The 16,433-nt window shown below is 52.5% G+C and overlaps 7 protein-coding genes and 1 non-coding gene across 8 annotated transcripts; 5 read left to right on the forward strand and 3 right to left on the reverse strand.

The window, feature by feature from the left end:
• Positions 1 to 67: 67 nt before the first annotated feature.
• FOL3_1 (folylpolyglutamate synthase) lies at positions 68 to 1,321 on the forward strand (the record flags this gene model as incomplete). Its single annotated transcript, XM_062876030.1, has 1 exon — positions 68 to 1,321. The coding sequence occupies one exon, from the start codon at positions 68 to 70 to the stop codon at positions 1,319 to 1,321; it is 1,254 nt and encodes a 417-aa protein (XP_062734584.1).
• A 102-nt stretch (positions 1,322 to 1,423) lies between these two features.
• Positions 1,424 to 3,466, forward strand: FOL3_2 (folylpolyglutamate synthase; the record flags this gene model as incomplete). The annotated part of the gene is made up of 2 exons (XM_062876031.1): positions 1,424 to 1,617; positions 1,678 to 3,466. The coding sequence occupies 2 exons, from the start codon at positions 1,424 to 1,426 to the stop codon at positions 2,231 to 2,233; spliced, it is 750 nt and encodes a 249-aa protein (XP_062734585.1). The 3' UTR covers positions 2,234 to 3,466.
• QC761_203060 (uncharacterized protein) lies at positions 2,247 to 3,734 on the reverse strand (the record flags this gene model as incomplete). Its single annotated transcript, XM_062876032.1, has 2 exons — positions 2,849 to 3,734; positions 2,247 to 2,785 (listed from the first exon to the last, which is right to left on the reverse strand). The coding sequence occupies exons 1-2, from the start codon at positions 3,441 to 3,443 to the stop codon at positions 2,247 to 2,249; spliced, it is 1,134 nt and encodes a 377-aa protein (XP_062734586.1). The 5' UTR covers positions 3,444 to 3,734.
• A 725-nt stretch (positions 3,735 to 4,459) lies between these two features.
• On the reverse strand, positions 4,460 to 6,760 carry QC761_203070 (uncharacterized protein). Its single transcript, XM_062876033.1, has 2 exons — positions 5,846 to 6,760; positions 4,460 to 5,752 (listed from the first exon to the last, which is right to left on the reverse strand). Exons 1-2 carry the CDS (start codon positions 6,289 to 6,291, stop codon positions 5,215 to 5,217), a joined length of 984 nt encoding a protein of 327 aa, XP_062734587.1. The 5' UTR covers positions 6,292 to 6,760; the 3' UTR covers positions 4,460 to 5,214.
• Positions 6,761 to 9,250: 2,490 nt separating this feature from the next.
• QC761_203080 (uncharacterized protein) lies at positions 9,251 to 11,017 on the forward strand. Its single transcript, XM_062876034.1, has 2 exons — positions 9,251 to 9,659; positions 9,774 to 11,017. Exons 1-2 carry the CDS (start codon positions 9,620 to 9,622, stop codon positions 10,787 to 10,789), a joined length of 1,056 nt encoding a protein of 351 aa, XP_062734588.1. The 5' UTR covers positions 9,251 to 9,619; the 3' UTR covers positions 10,790 to 11,017.
• Positions 11,018 to 11,175: 158 nt separating this feature from the next.
• On the forward strand, positions 11,176 to 14,046 carry QC761_203090 (uncharacterized protein). The gene is made up of 3 exons (XM_062876035.1): positions 11,176 to 11,754; positions 11,813 to 12,716; positions 12,813 to 14,046. The coding sequence occupies exons 1-3, from the start codon at positions 11,612 to 11,614 to the stop codon at positions 13,374 to 13,376; spliced, it is 1,611 nt and encodes a 536-aa protein (XP_062734589.1). The 5' UTR covers positions 11,176 to 11,611; the 3' UTR covers positions 13,377 to 14,046.
• A 1,204-nt stretch (positions 14,047 to 15,250) lies between these two features.
• Positions 15,251 to 16,045, reverse strand: QC761_203100 (uncharacterized protein; the record flags this gene model as incomplete). The annotated part of the gene is made up of 1 exon (XM_062876036.1): positions 15,251 to 16,045. One exon carries the CDS (start codon positions 16,043 to 16,045, stop codon positions 15,251 to 15,253), a length of 795 nt encoding a protein of 264 aa, XP_062734590.1.
• A 281-nt stretch (positions 16,046 to 16,326) lies between these two features.
• On the forward strand, positions 16,327 to 16,400 carry QC761_0034350. The gene has a single exon. It is a non-coding gene; the product is annotated as a tRNA-Val (tRNA).
• Positions 16,401 to 16,433: the final 33 nt, after the last annotated feature.

Raw genomic sequence — 16,433 nt, forward strand, 5'->3', positions numbered from 1 at the left:
GAGTCACTCCTGACATCATTCCCTTGTATCACAATATCGATCCGAGCATACCAACGACGACAACATCATGATTGATCTAGGGTTGGCCCGCATTGGCCGTCTCATCAAGCACACACCCCAGACGTGGAAGGCCATCCATGTGGCCGGCACCAACGGCAAAGGCTCCATATGCGCCTACATTTCGGCCATGCTCAACGCCAAAGGCATATCATGCGCCAGGTTCACCTCCCCTCACTTGGTCGACCGGTGGGACTGCATTGCCATCAATGGCAAGCCCGTGTCGGAATCCTTGTTTCTTGAAGTTGAGAGGCAGGTGAAGCAGAGGGATGTGAGCGAGAACATTGGCGCAAGCGAGTTTGAGCTCCTGACCGCGACTGCCTTTGAGATCTTCAACCGCCAAAAAGTCGAATACGGAGTTGTCGAAGTTGGTCTTGGTGGCAGGCTAGATGCGACGAATACACTCAAACAGAAATCGGTTACCGTTATTTCCAAGATTGGTCTTGATCACCAGTCTTTCCTGGGAAACACCATTGAGGAGATTGCACTTCAGAAAGCAGGAATTATCCGCCAGGGCGTACCCTGTGTGGTGGATGGCAGCAACCAGCAGTCAGTTCTGCAGGTAATAGAACAGCATGCTAAGGAAACAGGGGCATCATTGCAGTTTCCCAACGCGACAGCTGTTGCGGAAGAGCTTGCGAAGTCAGGAGAGACCTTTGAGCCACACCAAATCCAGAACCTGGCAGCTGCTCATCTGGCCTTCCGTTTGGCTTGCCCAGAGCATGATGCCCCGTTAACAAGTCTTCTGCCCGCTATCAAGCAGCTCAAATGGCCTGGTCGCCTCCAAAAGATGAGTCTCGAAAACATTACCGGCCGGCAGCAAGACGTGCTCTTAGACGGCGCTCACAACACCCAGTCAGCTGAGGCACTGTCTGGCTACGTCCAAAGACACCTTCGTTCTTCAGGAAATCCAATAACCTGGGCGTTGGCCGCCACGCAAGGCAAGGATATGAACGGGATTCTCAGTCTGTTACTCCAACCTGGTGATCAAGTCGTTGCTGTCAGATTCGAACCTGTGGACGGAATGCCCTGGGTCAAAGCAGCCGATCCCAAGGAGCTCCTCGACTTGGCCACTCAACATGGTGTCGACCAGTCATCGGTCTACAGCGCCGGAGAGAACGTAAAAGACGCTTTAACCAAAGCATCCGAGATGGCAGGCGAAAGGCCAGTAGTAATAGCCGGGAGCCTCTACCTCGTGTCCAGTGTCTTGAGGCTCTTGCGTGAGAAGTCTCAAGATTCTAGTGAAAATGCCATCTGGTCTTGAGCGAGATCACATGATTTTAACGCTTGAATACACCCAATCAAAAAGGCGGTCAACTGCTCGTGTTCAAACTGGTTGATAAAACATCCCACCACCGTCACTGTCATGACAACCCCCAATCACCTCGTCATAGTCTGCGGCCACGGCATCTACCTCGGCGGTCCGCAAAATGGTCATGACGAATCAGAATGGCTCATTGAACCGTACAAAAAGGGGGAGACGCCCACTTTCATGGCGCATATCAAAGCCGGGGCGGATGTTGTGAATTCTGATCCGAGATCAGTGTTGGTGTTTTCTGGGTACTTACCGATCTTACCACATGCTCCCAAGCACTTGTTTTGCTAACAAACTGCCCTCAGAGCCGCAACCCGCCCAGAAACGCACCTCTCCGAGGCAAAATCCTACTGCAACCTCGCCCTCGACAACAACTACTTCCCCCTGACCCTCGTGGGATCCCGTGTGCTGCTGGAGGAACGAGCCCTCGATTCCTATTTCAACATCTTGTTCTCTTTGATCCTCTATTGGCGGCAGCACCCGTCAAATCACTGGCCGGAACGCATCACCGTCGTCTCCCACAAGTTCAAGCGCACTCGTCTTGTCGACGGCCACTGCGCAGCTGTTGGATTCCCTCTAGACCGGGTAACCTTCCTCGGCATCAACCCCCCCAGCCTCAAAGCCGAAGACCAAGCCAGCAACCAACTCACCCTCGGTCAATGGGAACAAGACCCCCACGGTGCCAGCCTTGACCTCCTCGCCAAAAGGCAAAAGAGAAACATCTGGGGTGTCAGCCAAGCCCTGTTCCTTGATAAAAACGAAGCCACAAAGGCAGGACTGGAAGGACAAATCAGGACTTTAAAAGACGGCTCTCAAACATTGCTCGACTACAAAGGCTGCATCCGTCCCTGGGCTACGTGAATACAAAGAAAATTCAAATATTTGGGCTAGGCACAAAACCTTCCCTGCCACTCCTGTGCTCCTCCCTCGTCTCGGGGTTGTACCTGTCCTCTCCCGCTCCCATCACCGCCCCGACAATAAACTGCACCGCATCCTTGACCATCTCGCTGCTGAACTCGTGGCCCACCCCAGGGTAAATCCTATCATCAACCCAGAATCGCTGTTCCTTATCGAACGATGGGGACGGAGGGTTCACTGCCGCGGATTTGAGCCAGTTCATGAAGGGTTCTGAACACCTGGGTGGTACCAACTTGTCCACTCCGCCTGAGCAGACAAGTAGCTTCTTTCCTTGGAGGCGTTCATAAAGGATGGTTTGCCGGATGAGCTCCTGCCTCGTCTGCTGCGGCTGGTCGGGGACAGGATGCGGGCCGAAGAGGATAGCTTTGGGGTCGTACTGATTGCATGCCTTGATCAAGCTCGGAGGGAAATCCCTACTCCCCAGAAAACTCGCCCCGTCATCCTGAGCAGAGTACGTACTCAGCTTTGACAACCTCGCCCGATCGCTCATCAAGTCTGCACACACATCCCTTGTCAGCATACCTCTCAGAATCGCAGAATGGATGGGGGGAAACATACTCATAAAATCCGGACACCCAATCACACAAACCCCCGCCCTCACCCTCCTATCCGCAAACATCAGCTCCCAAACACTATGCCCCCCCAAACTAACCCCCAACCCCAGATGCTGATCCACCCTCTTCTCCCCCCTCGGCCACAAGCACCCCTCCACAACGTCAATCAATAACCCCTGATCCACCACCATCCCCCTTATCCCACCAAACATATCCACCGCATGATTCTCGTTCCCCTCCCTCCAGCTCCCATTTACCCTGTCATCCACCAACCTCGTCCCGTGATTCCTCTGGTCATACGCAATGGCTATCAACCCCCTCCTCTCCGTTTGGGGTGTATTATGGGGGGAATGCGTATTCTGATGATGAGAAAAACTGTTCCAAGCAGCGATACAACGAGAGGCGATATCCCTCATCGACTCCTTATTCCTTGTGCGCTGGTGGTGAAGCCAGAGGATGGAGACATGGTGCACAGAGGGAGAGAGCTCGGCCAGGCCGTAGATGTCGACTTGAAGGCCGGTGATGGGGCGGGTGGTGACTGAGATGAAGGGGCAGGGCGGCAAGCCGGACGTGTTCTGGTTCCCGGAGTTGTTGGACATCTTCGAGGCTGTTGTCTCACGTGAACAGGATATCGTAGGGATTATGAGATGGGGTGGGATGGTGTAAAAAAATAAGAAAAATAAAAGGGGGATGTAAGACAGGGGAAGACGCGTGTAACAACTCTCGATTGAATGAGAAGGGATGTACTAATAATAAGCTTTTGGCGGGTTTATTGTTTATGTGAGTTCCTCATCCTGCATGGGATGAACGAACGAACGGTCGGGTCGTCGTCAATGAACAAACTACCTCGGCGCTACGGGTAACGATAAGAATTGCTCCCGATAATAATGTTATTTCCTACCCCGCGTTTTTCCAACTTCTTACCTACCTTTGTGGGGCCCAACAAACTGGCCGGGTGGACCCTCCTCTTCCCACTTGGTTCCCGGGCCGAGTTCGATTCCGCCCCCGACGACGTAGATCGTAAGATCCCATCTTCTTGAACTGACAACACGACCAAATACGGCCATGCTAATTTTACACTTCTTTCTCGCCCTATTCTCCAAAATCTGTAAAAAACAAGAAAAAAAAACTCACCAGTCAGCCTTAGAGTGGCAATATCATCTGATCCAATACACGCATGGCTCTTCTGCCTGTTGGAAAGACACTCACAAGAAAAGATTTATCAGCCCGTCAGAGTCACACGGGCCATCCGTCAGTCAGTTGCAGTCATCAGCACAAGTCCTCAACATACCTACCTACCTACCTATCTATCTACCTAGCCTTAGCCACCAACCCCTTCATGCCTCAGGCATATCTACATCTCTAGTTCCCCCCTTCCCAAAAAGATCTGCAGTTCCCGTGCCCCTGGAACGGCGCGCGCTGCAGGCAGGCAGCAGGGATCACCATTCACACATCTTCTGCTCAAGAACAGGGGCGTACGTCAACCCGATGATGTGGACGACCCCGTCATTTTTAAAACAAAGCCACCCTACGCTGAAACAAAAATAACCAGCAACCTGATATGTGCATATCTTGACAAAATATTCTCACATCGTGTTGGTACATGAGGCTATCTACCAGCGATTATCGTGTTCCATCTAGCGTCGTCCACGCTTGTGGCCAAAGAGCAATCACCACCAACAACTCCGCCTCTTTCAACCGAAAGAATACACTACTACATCCTTTTCCTCTTCCATACAGTGAACAATAAGAACAAAGCACGATTTGAAGTGCAGTACAGAAAAACAGCCCGTGACCATAGGTCCATCTGAAAAAACGCCAGTTCTCTCCGTTTAACCCCATGTAAAACCCCGTGTAAAAGTTTCCAGTCTTGTGACCGTTTCTTGCCTATCACTGCCACCCAACCAAACCCAGACGCCCTAAAAGGAACATTGTATAGACCCAGCAGGAAATGCGATGTCGCTCAAGCCATATCGTTACATTAAAAAGAAATAGCAGAAAGAGTAAACGAAAAAAGAAACAAAAAAATAAAGATGAAAAAAAAAAAGCCCAAACTCCTCCATATGCAATGCGTTCTCGTTGATGGTCGACCTGTCCGTGACCACAAAGAGATGGGAATCGTAACCGGTAAAAATGCCCAGGCCAAACTCGAACAGCCAAGCTACTTGATAAAATAGAGCCGTGAATAAAAAAAAGAAAAAACAAAGGGAACACAAAAGAATGATGTATGTGCTGTTCCCTCGTCTAAGCAGAATACAGATAATGCTCGTCGCCGTCGATTTGGTTGCCGTATTGATGATAGTCCAGATCAGGGTAGCCGGGCGTGGAGATGCGAGGATCGAGATAAGCTATATTGTCGTCTTCTGTTCCCTAAATCAGTTGTGACGTGGCTGCAACAAGGGAACTCGCTTCCATCGGGACCGCTGCCGCCACCGCCCGCTCGGCTTCGAGTTGGTGGATCCGTGCCAGAAAGTCGGCTGTCTGCTGGTTCTGCATCTGGACCTGCTTCTGCAGCTCCTCCTTCTCCTGCCGCAGCCTCTTGACCTCTTCCCGAAGACGTTCCGTCTCATCGTTCTGGTCGTCACGTTTGCGCTTGGCTGGACCTAGAACGAGCGCTGTTGAGACGTGATCGCTGGCAGCATCATCTGCATCTCCTTCTGGCGACCCTCCATTCTGCGTATGCACACGCCGGAGGTGCTCGTTGAGATTTTCCTGACGAGAGAAGCCTTTGCCGGTGGCACGCTTGCAGTTTTGATGTGGACAGTTGAACGAGTTCTTGGGGCCGCCATGCTTCTGGTGGACTTCGCGCTCATGGCGCAATAGACCACCCGAATAAGTGAAGCCTGGCAGCTTCTCACATCCTGGAGCCAGACATTTATATGGCCGGTCATGCTTGTCCATGTGCTTGCTGCAAGGGGTGTTGGTCAGTGTTTGATCGAGGTGGAGGAGAAAGTTACTGGTTTTGGCGATACAAAAAAAAAAAAAAAAAAAGGTCACTTACTTCCACTCGCATTTGCGGCTGAAGGTTCTGGTCTCCTCACCACATGACGGATATGTGCAGATGAACTTGCCCTCGTGGTTCTTTGTCTCCTCCCGATGTGGTTTTGGGATGGCCTTGCTTCGCTGAGGAGAGGTCGCAACAGGCGAGTCTTCCTTTACGGCCAGGGTGGGGGCAGGAGCTGGAGGAGCCAGGTCGAGGCTGGGGGTCTCCTCAGTCGAGACCGTCACGTCGACGAAGTTCTTGGCATCAACAAAGGGAGCGGCTTGCTCAGCAAAACTGGCGACGTGAGCGAGCTCGTTCACCACAGCATCGTGAGTCTCAGCGAAGCGGTCGACTTCGGCAGCAGCAGCAGCATCGTGGTGCTCGTGATGCTCGTGGTGGTGCTCATCCATGGGCGGATAGTCGCTCTCATGCATGAAGTTGCGGGCCTCATATACCACGCTCATCTTGAATATGGGCGAGTTCGAAAGGCAAAGGTGGTGAGATAAACGGTGGGAGCAAGAGTCGAACAGGTAAAAAGATAAAAGTCGTTCGATGTCTAGGTAAGGATGGCCGCTCTCGAGCAGATAAGTAACTGATATGAAGCTACAGCTTCAACGACTTTGGTTGGACCTGAGCAAAAGTGAGAGGTGAGGTGGTGTGCGGCAGTGATGTGGCGTGCAACAGAGGCGGGGTTATCGGTCCACACGTATTAGGGCTCGACGCGTAATAAGGATATCGCCTCGGTCTTGGTGGTGAAGAGAGGTGGGATGTTGTCGTCGCGGGGTGTTCCTGATCAAGAAGGAAAGCGATGTGTTAATGGATTGAGGCCTGAGATGTCAGGAGAAAATTCGTCGAAGCCCAGTCGAGCTCAGGCAGAATAATGCTTGGCAAAAGGCACAGCCTGTCCCTTGCACCAGCGGGGCCACTTGGGTCGGTTTCAAAACGGAGCAGCCGGGACAACCAAGTGCCGGCGGAAGGGTACGTACTCTTGTGCACAATCAGCACGTGATCTAATCGTAGGCCCAGAGAGGCCGCCTACGCCTCGACGTCGGTTGACCTCTGGCGGATCAAACAGCTCTGAGATGCTCTCACGATTTAACAAGGTCCAGATGGAAATGCAAATTCAAGACTGCGCCTTTACAATTTCAATCTCTGGAAATACCGACCTTCACAGCCATGCGGGAAGAGGAGATGCCACCCTATTAGTATTTTTGACACCCTCTTGTCGACGCAAGTTCTCAACTTCAAACGGATGGCACCCTGGTCACTAAACATGAGGCAGCCATGGCCACCCATGAGTCACTCGCACATAACACACCTTCACAGGTCCCTGTTCTAGTGTACATGGACTGGGTGACTGGCGGCTGCAGCCTTGCTCTACTTGTCCACGGCTGCAAAAGATGGCTTCCGACTAGGAACCGGTGGCGATCATCCGCTTGCTCTCCAGGCACTGGGCCCTCGCGCTGCAAGCTCGAGATGGGGCAACTTTGACTGGCCGGCAGTGCTCCTAATCCTCGTCAGCCTCTTCCGGATACCGGTTGTGACTTCGGAGCGATATGCGGCTGGATCAGAGGCCAGGCAGCCAAGGCAGTCTACAGCAGGGCGACTGATAAGACGAAACAAAGATGTCCTCGTCCTCACATTTCGAGACGCCGCACAGTTGAGCAATAGCACCACCGTTTTCATTGTTCAAGGACGCCCTCCCGCAATTTCCCAGCTGTGAAGTATTGAACATCAGTTCAGCTTCACCTGCTCACCATCCTGGGTGTCCTCAACATGGAGTGTCAAGACTATGGATTGCGTCAGGCCTCTCAGGCACCTGTCACACGACTTGTGAGCCCAACTTCCGCGCATGGCATGGCATCGGAAGTGTGAATTCAGAGTTTGGGCTGTGAAGCTCGCGGAAATCCCGGACAGTCTCAGTCACCGAGGGCCTCGTTTCAGAGCGACGCGAATTCCAACTGGTTACCGAAGAATCCTTAGGCCATGTGTTGGTGCGTATGGCATTCTGAGATCCTTCTGGAAAACAGCACAGCCATGATATCCTCGATATGTGACATTGCCAACCATTTACGATGAGTGCTGTGGGGCTCGTTGGTGCCAACTTGGAGCCTCACCACGCCCAGCGACGGTGTTGGATATGCTTATCAAAACGTCCAACTCGACGCTCCGGTATGCCTCTTCAGACTCGGTTCAATATTGGGTGCACTGCCGGTCACAGTAATGCCATTTCGAGGAAAATCGGCGTCGACTTTTGGCGCCGAGTGACTCAGCCCTACCCAACCATCGTCACACACCGGCAGTTTTGGAGAGCTCGAGGGGGTTGGTGATGGAAGGTTTCGGACTGGTTGCCTTCACACCGCACAGTCCGCATGCTGAGCGAGAGAACGGAAGGTAGGTGAACGAGACAAGTCTTATCCTGCAAGGCGCATGCTTCCCCGGGCCCATCGTGGGCATGGTCGCCTCGGGGTCAGTCTTACCTTACCTTACCCACGTCTGCCTGGTCAAGGTGGGACTGAGTAAACAGCTCTACAGTCGTCATACCAGTCGTCACAGTGCACACCAATGTGTACAGCACACCACTGTCACGCTAGGTAACCCTCTCCGTGCTCTGCAGTGTCATCCGTCGTTGCTGTTGTCGTCTGCAGGACGTCGTCTACAAGAGCTGTTGAGTTCTCTAGGCAAGCGGTCCATCAGTCAGGTTCCCAGCCCCCCTTCATCAAGGCGAAGCTCTCACTGCGGACACTGTGCAGGGAGGTTGGAAGGTTGAAAACACCCGACCTGTGGAACCATGGAGTATTCCCCGGTTGCCCAACATCACACCAAGACGATTCTTATAGGGCCGAAGGTGACACGAAATACAGGATAATTTGCCTTACTGCGGGGAGTCACTGTCCTTTAACTATTCTAACCTGATGAAACGCCAAAGTCAGGTATACAGCTCGCCTTGCCTTATCATGAGGCTCATGTTCATCTATTCACACCCGTGGCAAGGTAAGCATGGCGCCTTGCAATAAGGCGCGAGGCGTTCAACTCTTTCCAGAAAGATGTCGACCTAAAATAGATGTCGAGGAGATGACTAGACCTTTTGCGCAACCGGTGGTGGTTGTTTTGCCCACTATATGTATGTATGTCTAAGGCTCAAGGCTGTACATGTCAGGCAGTCCCACCGAGCAGACAACGAATGAAATTTTGTATCTCGGGCCAAGCCTTTTGTCTCATGCATGCACTGCTGTAGCCTCCCCCACGGGGTAAGAATGACTGTTTAGGATGCTGACAAAAAGTCATCGGCCGGCTTGCGGAGACGGGGAAACGGACGGATGTGGTCGTTTCAGTACCGGCCCGATCCTGGGGGGTGGTTGGCCAAGACTTCGAGAAGGGTTGATACACGTCAGAGTGGGTTGATGAGTAAGGAGAGGGTCACGATGGCAGGCTTACGGCAGGTTATGTTCGTGGTAGTCTGCGGGTTTGGCTTGGCTGTCATGTCTACCATGGTTGGCAGTCATGTAGGATCGGATCATATCATGGGGTTGAGGCTTTGGGATTGGCCGTGAGGATATGGTGTTTAGTTAGGTACTTGTGTCTTCCCCGCTTGTGATACTGAAGATGTGGTGAGATGCGGGGAAGGTTAAATAGGAGTGGTGATATTCTCCGATTGTATATCTTGTACAAACATCCGATGGTAGAAGTTTCACAAGACTTTCTGAACATTGTCTATCCTCTGCGCTGCCTAAATTATACACCTGGATACTAACCTGGACTTGTTGTGAGATAACCAAACACCAATCCAACATGACGGACGTGGTCAAGCTCCCTGAACCCTTTGCTTCCAGTACGTAAAACTCTCACCCCTTCATCACATTTCCTTCCCACTCCCCCATAACGCTCACCCATTCGTCTGTTCACCCCAATTAACTCGGCTTTTTTTTTTCTTTCCTCCTCCAAGTCCCCCGAACTCCCCTCACCCTCGGCCCCTCCCCAATCCACCCCCTCCCCCGCCTCTCCTCCCATCTCGGGGGCAAAGTAAACATCTACGCCAAACGCGAAGACGTCAACTCTGCCCTCGCCTTTGGCGGGAACAAGACCCGCAAACTGGAGTACCTCCTCCCCGAAGCCCTCTCCCAAGGCTGCGACACACTCATCTCCATCGGCGGCATCCAATCCAACCACACCCGCCAAGTCACCGCCGCCGCCGCCTCCCTCGGCTTGAACGTCTCCCTCATCCAAGAAGACTGGGTCCCCGGATGGGAAGATGCGTCGTATGAAAAAGTCGGGAATATACAACTGTCCCGTCTGATGGGCGCAGATGTCCACGTGATAAAAACAGAGAATTTCGGGATTGGGCACAAGGAGAGCCTGCAAAAATTGAGGAGGAAGCTGGAGGGGGAGGGGAGGAGGGTGTACTACATCCCGGCGGGGGCGTCTGACCATCCCTTGGGGGGGTTAGGTTTTGCGAGGTGGGTTTGGGAGCTGGAACAGCAGGAAAGGGAGATGGGGGTGTGGTTTGGGACGTTGGTGGTTTGTGCTGTGACTGGGAGTACACTGGCGGGGGTTATTGCGGGGGTTAAGCATCAGGAGTTGAAAGGGGGAGGGAGAAAGAGGAGGGTGGTTGGGATTGATGCGAGTGCTAGGCCTAAGGAGACGTTTGAGCAGGTGTTGCGGATAGCGAGGCAGACGGGGGTGAAACTGGGGCTGGAGGAGGGGGATATCAACGAGGGGGATGTGACACTGGATGAGAGGTTTCATGGGGGGGTTTATGGTGTTCCGGACGGGAGGACGGTGGAGGCGATCAAGCTTGGGGCCGGGCTGGAGGGGTTTATCACTGATCCTGTTTATGAGGGGAAGAGTTTGGCGGGTTTGATTGGGATGGTGAAGGGGGGGGAGATACGAGAGGGGGAGAATGTGTTGTTTGCGCATTTGGGGGGTCAGGTTGCGTTGAGTGCTTATGGGGATATGGTTTAGGGGGAGTGCCGTAGAATGGAATGAGATGGGACAGAGAAGACTTGAGGTTTGAAGCAAGACCGGGGTTTCACATGCTTTGTGATTCTCATGAAATTGAGCGTTTGCATGAAGCTGGGAGATAGTCAAAGATATATATATGTGCCCGAAAGCTGAAGCTGTCGTGTCACCACCTCCTCGCTCAAGAATGATATTATGCCCAGACAAAGCCAATCCGCGGCCAGCTGCGGCCCTCACACCATGGAAATTGATATTCGGCTGTCACTTCCCCGTCCAGAAGCTGAAGAGCAACCCCCCACACTCCCACCTCTCCCACTCGCTGTGTCTTTGGTTGGATTTTCCTGCGGCTTGACTTACATAACCGAATGGCAACTTCCGCGGGTGTGATGGGAAACTTTTGGCCTGGAACAAGCCTGATGTGGTTCAAAGCCCTGGAACTGTGGATTTTCCTCTGATGGTCCAGACTCTAGTTCGCTGTGGCTTCGGAGACGACGTGGAGTGATTGGACTCAACAAGTCGAAAAAGGTTGTCAGGGTTATTCTCGGCCCCGGCTTCTTGGGATGTCGGCCCGCTTTTTTTATCACGCACACCTGCACCCATAAGTTCGGGACCATCTCGACTTTTTTTTTTCTGATTCCCTTCTGACTCTATTGTTTTCGTCTCTTGTCCAATATTTCTCCTTTTGACTCTTGTCGTCCTGATATCGTCACAGGAAACGACAAAGACATTCAATACCACCACCACCACCACCACCACCACCACCAACACCACCCCCATCAAACCCCTCCAACCCCCACCATCACCATCTGCTTAACCCAACCACCCATGACATCCCACGATCCAGACCCGCCTTCTCCCCCCGCCGACCTCAAGGGTGGTTTGGGCGGCACAGGTCACATCAACATCGCCTCTCCTGCTCAAGAACCCATCCAAGACTACCCCATTGAGCGGGTAGAGCAGGTGTACCGGTACGTCTTCCCCTTCTGCCCATCGCTACCTCTCCTCGCTGACCTCCTTCTTCCCCAGCAAACTCGACCTCCGCATCATCCCCGCCTTCTGGGTCCTCTACTTCCTCAACTCCGCCATCCGCTCCAACATCGGCATAGCCCAAACAATGAACGCCTCCGTCAAGCACGACCTCGTCTCAGTCCTCGGGCTCACCCCCAAAGACGTCTCCACCGCCCTGGCACTCTTTTATGTCTCCTACGTGCTGTTTGACCTCCCCTCCAATCTCATCATGAGCCGTCTCTCCCCTCGGGTCTGGATGGCGCGTATTGTCATTGCTGTCGGTACCATCGGGACGTGCTTCACAGCTGTGAACGACGCCTGGTCTCTCAAGCTGTTGAGGTTTCTGCTGGGTGTGGTGATTGCGGGCATGTGGCCTGGTATGGCGTATTATCTCACCTTGTTCTACCCACCGAGCAGAACGGGCAAGAGGATCGGGATGTATTTCACCGCTGCGCAGGTTTCTGCCGCGGTGGTTGGGTTGGTGTCGGCGGGGTTCCAGCAGATGGATGGGTTGGGGGGGTTGGTGGGTTTTAGGTGGATGTTTTTGATTTATGGGTTGTTGGGGGTGATGTTGGGGGTTGGGTTGCTGTGGTGGTTGCCTGACCGGCCTTTGGCTCCGGGGGAGGTGAGGGAGAAGAGTTGGTGGGTGAAGTGGTTGCCGCCGAGTCCGGAGGCGCTGACGGGGGAGGATGCGATGGTGCATTATCATGATTTGAGGAGGGTGTATCACGCCAGGCCGTGGACGTTGAAGGATCTGTGGTTTGTGTTGTTGGACTGGCGGTTGTGGCCGTTGGTGTTGATGTACTTTGGGGTTGTCGGGGTGGGTATTGGAACGCAGTTGTACGGGAGCGTGATTATTGCTTCGATCAACTCGAACTTTACGGGGGTGCAGGTTAGCTTGTTGTTTGCGCCTATTTGGATTGTAGGTTTCTTTCCTTTCTTTTTTTTTTTTTTTTTTTTTTTTTTTTTTTTTTTGGAAGAGACGAGATTGAGAAACGTCGTACTAACACAGGCACAGATGGACTTGATCGCTATTCTCCTCATCACCCCTATTTCGGATCGGTTCCACAAGTACCGCCCCCTTTTCTTCTCGGCGGCCGTTTGTGTTCAGATCGCCGGGCTGCTCACTGTCACCTTTGCTTTGGACAACCAATGGGGCAGATACGGCGGTTTGTTGCTCATCGGATTTGGCCTCGGTCCCACGGTTCCCATTTGCATGGCCTGGACCAACGAGATCTTCCAGAAGCGTCACCGCGAAGTTGGTGTTGCTACTGCTTCCGCCTTGGTATCTGGCCTGGGCAACCTTGGAAGCATTGTCACGACATACGCATTGTACACTGGCTGGCCCGAGGACGCGGCCCCGGGACGGTACCGCTACCGCAACAGCAACTTTGTCATGATTGGTATTCTCTGCATGAGTATCGCCAGCAGCTTCGTCATGATTGCTCTGCTCAAGGTCTTTGGCAATGAGCCCAGCAACAAGATTGTTGGTAGTGACGGCAACGACTCTGGAGAGGAGATTTTGGATGGTGCTGCTCGTCGTGAGGTGCACCAGCGCGGTTTCAGCCGCTTGATCAAATAATTTGATCGGCAAAATCTGGGGACGAGATGAGCTCGCGGTTCTGTTGTCATCGCTGAGTTTTATGAAGACGAAGACAACATCTACTTCACCACACTCTTTTACGACAACTTTTCGGAATGTTTTCACATATGACCCCTCTGGTCATCAACAGCTTCTATTCTTCCCAAGAGGGTAGGACAGCTTCCCCACACCATCGGAAACGAAAATGCTTTTTACGCTATCGTTTCTTGAAGGTTGGGTAAGCCCAGAAAGGGAGCCCTCGACACGGCAGTCCAAGTCAGAAGAAGACAATGCTCTGTACGCTATCTCCTTCTCAGACGAAGATTGCCAACGTCGGAGGGATCTGTTTCTGTCTCTTTTTTTTTTTTTTCTGTTTTTGGTCTTGGTGTTTGGGTTGGGCTGGGCTGGTTTGGCTTTTATGATACCCCATCTGTGTTGAAGATACGCGCTGCAATATTGACGAAGAAAATTATGAAGTTATTCGGGACTATTACGAAGAAGAGTTTTCTTCGCCGGCGAAAGTGCTTTTACGCCATCGCTTGGACGGCGTGTCGAATGACCGAGGTGTTGCTAGATGACGACAATGCTTTTTACGCTATCGTTGGTCGGCCTCGTGGGAGTTTTTCTCGATACTATGAGGATAGGATAGGCGGGGGAGGGCTGGTCGCTCGTTTTTTTTTAAGAGGGGGGGGGAGGGTGAAGAGAGAGAAAGAAAATTGAGTCTGTTCCCCTGTCTACTTTGAGTGTTATTGATGGTGCGTTGCTGTGTGATTGATTGTGTGACTGAATTAAATTCCCGTTCACTGACTGCTTCTTTTGCTGTTGGCGTCGAAGGTTGGGAAGTCGCAGGACGAAAAGCCGGAGAAAAGTAGGGAGTTCAAGGCAGCAAGTCAAGTGCGAGTACGCAAGTGATGAAAGGAAAGAAAGTCGAAGGGTGGGAAGGTAGTCGAAGCCCGGGATGTCGAAAAAATAGTCCCTTTGTCACCCTCTTTGCTGTCCTTGATGGATTGGTTCTCCTAGATAGGAGAGAGCCAGTGGACTGAAAAGATCAAAAGCTCACCGGCCAACTCTTAGAGGTGGCCGGCTACGAAACCCTCGTAGGGTTTACTTCGTCGATTGGGGTGTGGGCTGTTGTTGGTTGATTTGGGGAGGTCGGTCGATATTCTTGAAAACCATCTCGCAAGACAGGACCGCGCTGAAGAGGCGAACTCAGATGTCCACGGAGCCTTGTTTTCAAGGGGCATTGGTTCGTTGGCTGATCTGGGACGCCTACGACTTACACCGTTGAGCTAATCTGACCATTCCAGTTACTAGATTTGTTGCGTAGGCGGTTGTTGGAAGACGGTTGTGGGGAGGGGTATATACACCGTGGTTGAGGAGGATGTTGACTTGGTGGTTGTTTACTTGTGCAAGTTGATCCCATTACTACGACCGCAATACTGGTAATCATTCCAGCAGTACAGTGCTCTCAAGTTAAAGCAAGTCCCTCATCTCGCATCTGGGTCTCGCAGTTCCGTAGATTCTTGTTGTATTTTTCGAATTTACACATCAACGATTTCATCCTGGATTGTCCCATCACAGGACCTTCTTTGACACTAAAGGATCAACCTCGAAGGCGACACGTCCATCTTCTTTACACAACCACAGCTAACCCTTCTCCAGCATTCGGGCATCTACGCGTCAGAACTGAAGCCGTCACCATCATCTGCACTTACTCGCCGTCTCTACTCGTCATCCCACTCACACTCACCACAAGCCACCACCGCGCACACACCTTTCACAAGTCAGAACCGTCACTTCAGCAATTCATTTTTCATTTTACCATCCCTCGCCTTCCCTCATCACCACCCTCCCTTTTTTATTCACCCCCAAATCTAAAAATGCTTCAACCTCTCCGCAAAAAACTCCATCAGCGGCAAAACCTCCTCCCGACTCCTCGGCATCCCATCATCCCTCCTCCCCTTCCACCTCACAACCCTCAGATCCTCAAACTCTTCCTTCAGCTTTTCCTCGGCATCATCATCAATAACCTCCCCCCCCTCCCCACAGAGCACCAACGTCGGGGTGGTTACCTTCCCCCTTCCACCAACAGTAGGAATCATGCTCACGGGCAGCGCCCCTCCCACACTCACAATCCCCTTTAATTCCCTCTTTTCCCCCTCCCCATCCCCCTCCCCATCCCCCTCACTCACATCCACCACCCTCTTTTCCTGCCCCCTCCGCAGCTCGCTCCCCAGCCCCAACGCCACCGAACCCCCCTGACCATACCCAAAAAGAATCACATCCCTCCACCCCCACCCCAGTCTCCCCACAATCACCCCCCCTATCAGTTCCCATAACGCCTCCCTCGCCTTTTGGAATCCAGGATCCTGATCCAGCTCCCCTGTTCTCTGATCTAAAAGGAGATCATCACCCCAGTGCCAACAGCCATTTTCCGGCACCGGTTCCGGTACCAGACCCTGCGGGAGGGGGTTCACACCTCTAACCGTAACCGCGTACGTTCCCGGAAGATTCAACGACTTGGGGAAATTACAAAAAGACACTGGGTTGTCGCCTAAACCGTGGAGGACGATGAGAAAAGTGGTTGTTGACTCTGGGGGTGAGGGGGGGTGGAGCTGGATGAGGGGGAATTGGGAAAAGTCTGAGGGGGAGGGGATGCGGGGTGGCATTTTATTTTTGATTTGATGGATTGAAATGGTCGTGGTGGATGGGTTGAATAAGGTAGATGGGGGTTGTATAGGTAAATAACTTGTGAGAGGCGAGGTAGGTGAGAAGAGGTGAGGTCAGAAGGTGGGCTTGACAAGACCGGAAAGGTGGGGTTTCGGCCGGGAGCAAAAAGCGACGACGTCTGTCTGGCGGAATCAAAAAAAAAAAGGCGGATAAAAAGAGAAACGGGATGTGAGAGACAAGAGGTGGTAGAAAGGGCATCAATAGCAAAAAGATAAGGCCTTGATTTCGTCCAGGCTCGAACTGGAGACCTTCAGTGTGTTAGACTGACGTGATAACCAACTACACCACGAAACCTTTGATTGGTTGTTACTCGAGCGCGGAACTAGA

The sequence above is a fragment of the Podospora bellae-mahoneyi genome, chromosome 2 (assembly GCF_035222275.1).
Source record: "Podospora bellae-mahoneyi strain CBS 112042 chromosome 2, whole genome shotgun sequence".
NCBI lineage: Eukaryota > Fungi > Ascomycota > Sordariomycetes > Sordariales > Podosporaceae > Podospora > Podospora bellae-mahoneyi.

What these genes read in the sequence shown, in the direction of transcription:
- QC761_203070 (XM_062876033.1), bottom strand. Translation starts at nt 6,291, where the DNA reads ATGAGCGTGGTATATGAGGCCCGCAACTTCATGCATGAGAGCGACTAT. An exon ending in AGCCGCAAATGCGAGTGGAA is followed by an intron (nt 5,753 to 5,845) that starts GTAAGTGACCTT and finishes CACCCCTTGCAG; the next exon opens with CAAGCACATGGACAAGCATG.
- QC761_203080 (XM_062876034.1), top strand. Translation starts at nt 9,620, where the DNA reads ATGACGGACGTGGTCAAGCTCCCTGAACCCTTTGCTTCCA. An exon ending in CCCTGAACCCTTTGCTTCCA is followed by an intron (nt 9,660 to 9,773) that starts GTACGTAAAACT and finishes TCCTCCTCCAAG; the next exon opens with TCCCCCGAACTCCCCTCACC.
- QC761_203090 (XM_062876035.1), top strand. Translation starts at nt 11,612, where the DNA reads ATGACATCCCACGATCCAGACCCGCCTTCTCCCCCCGCCGACCTCAAG. An exon ending in CGGGTAGAGCAGGTGTACCG is followed by an intron (nt 11,755 to 11,812) that starts GTACGTCTTCCC and finishes CTTCTTCCCCAG; the next exon opens with CAAACTCGACCTCCGCATCA. An exon ending in TGTTTGCGCCTATTTGGATT is followed by an intron (nt 12,717 to 12,812) that starts GTAGGTTTCTTT and finishes ACACAGGCACAG; the next exon opens with ATGGACTTGATCGCTATTCT.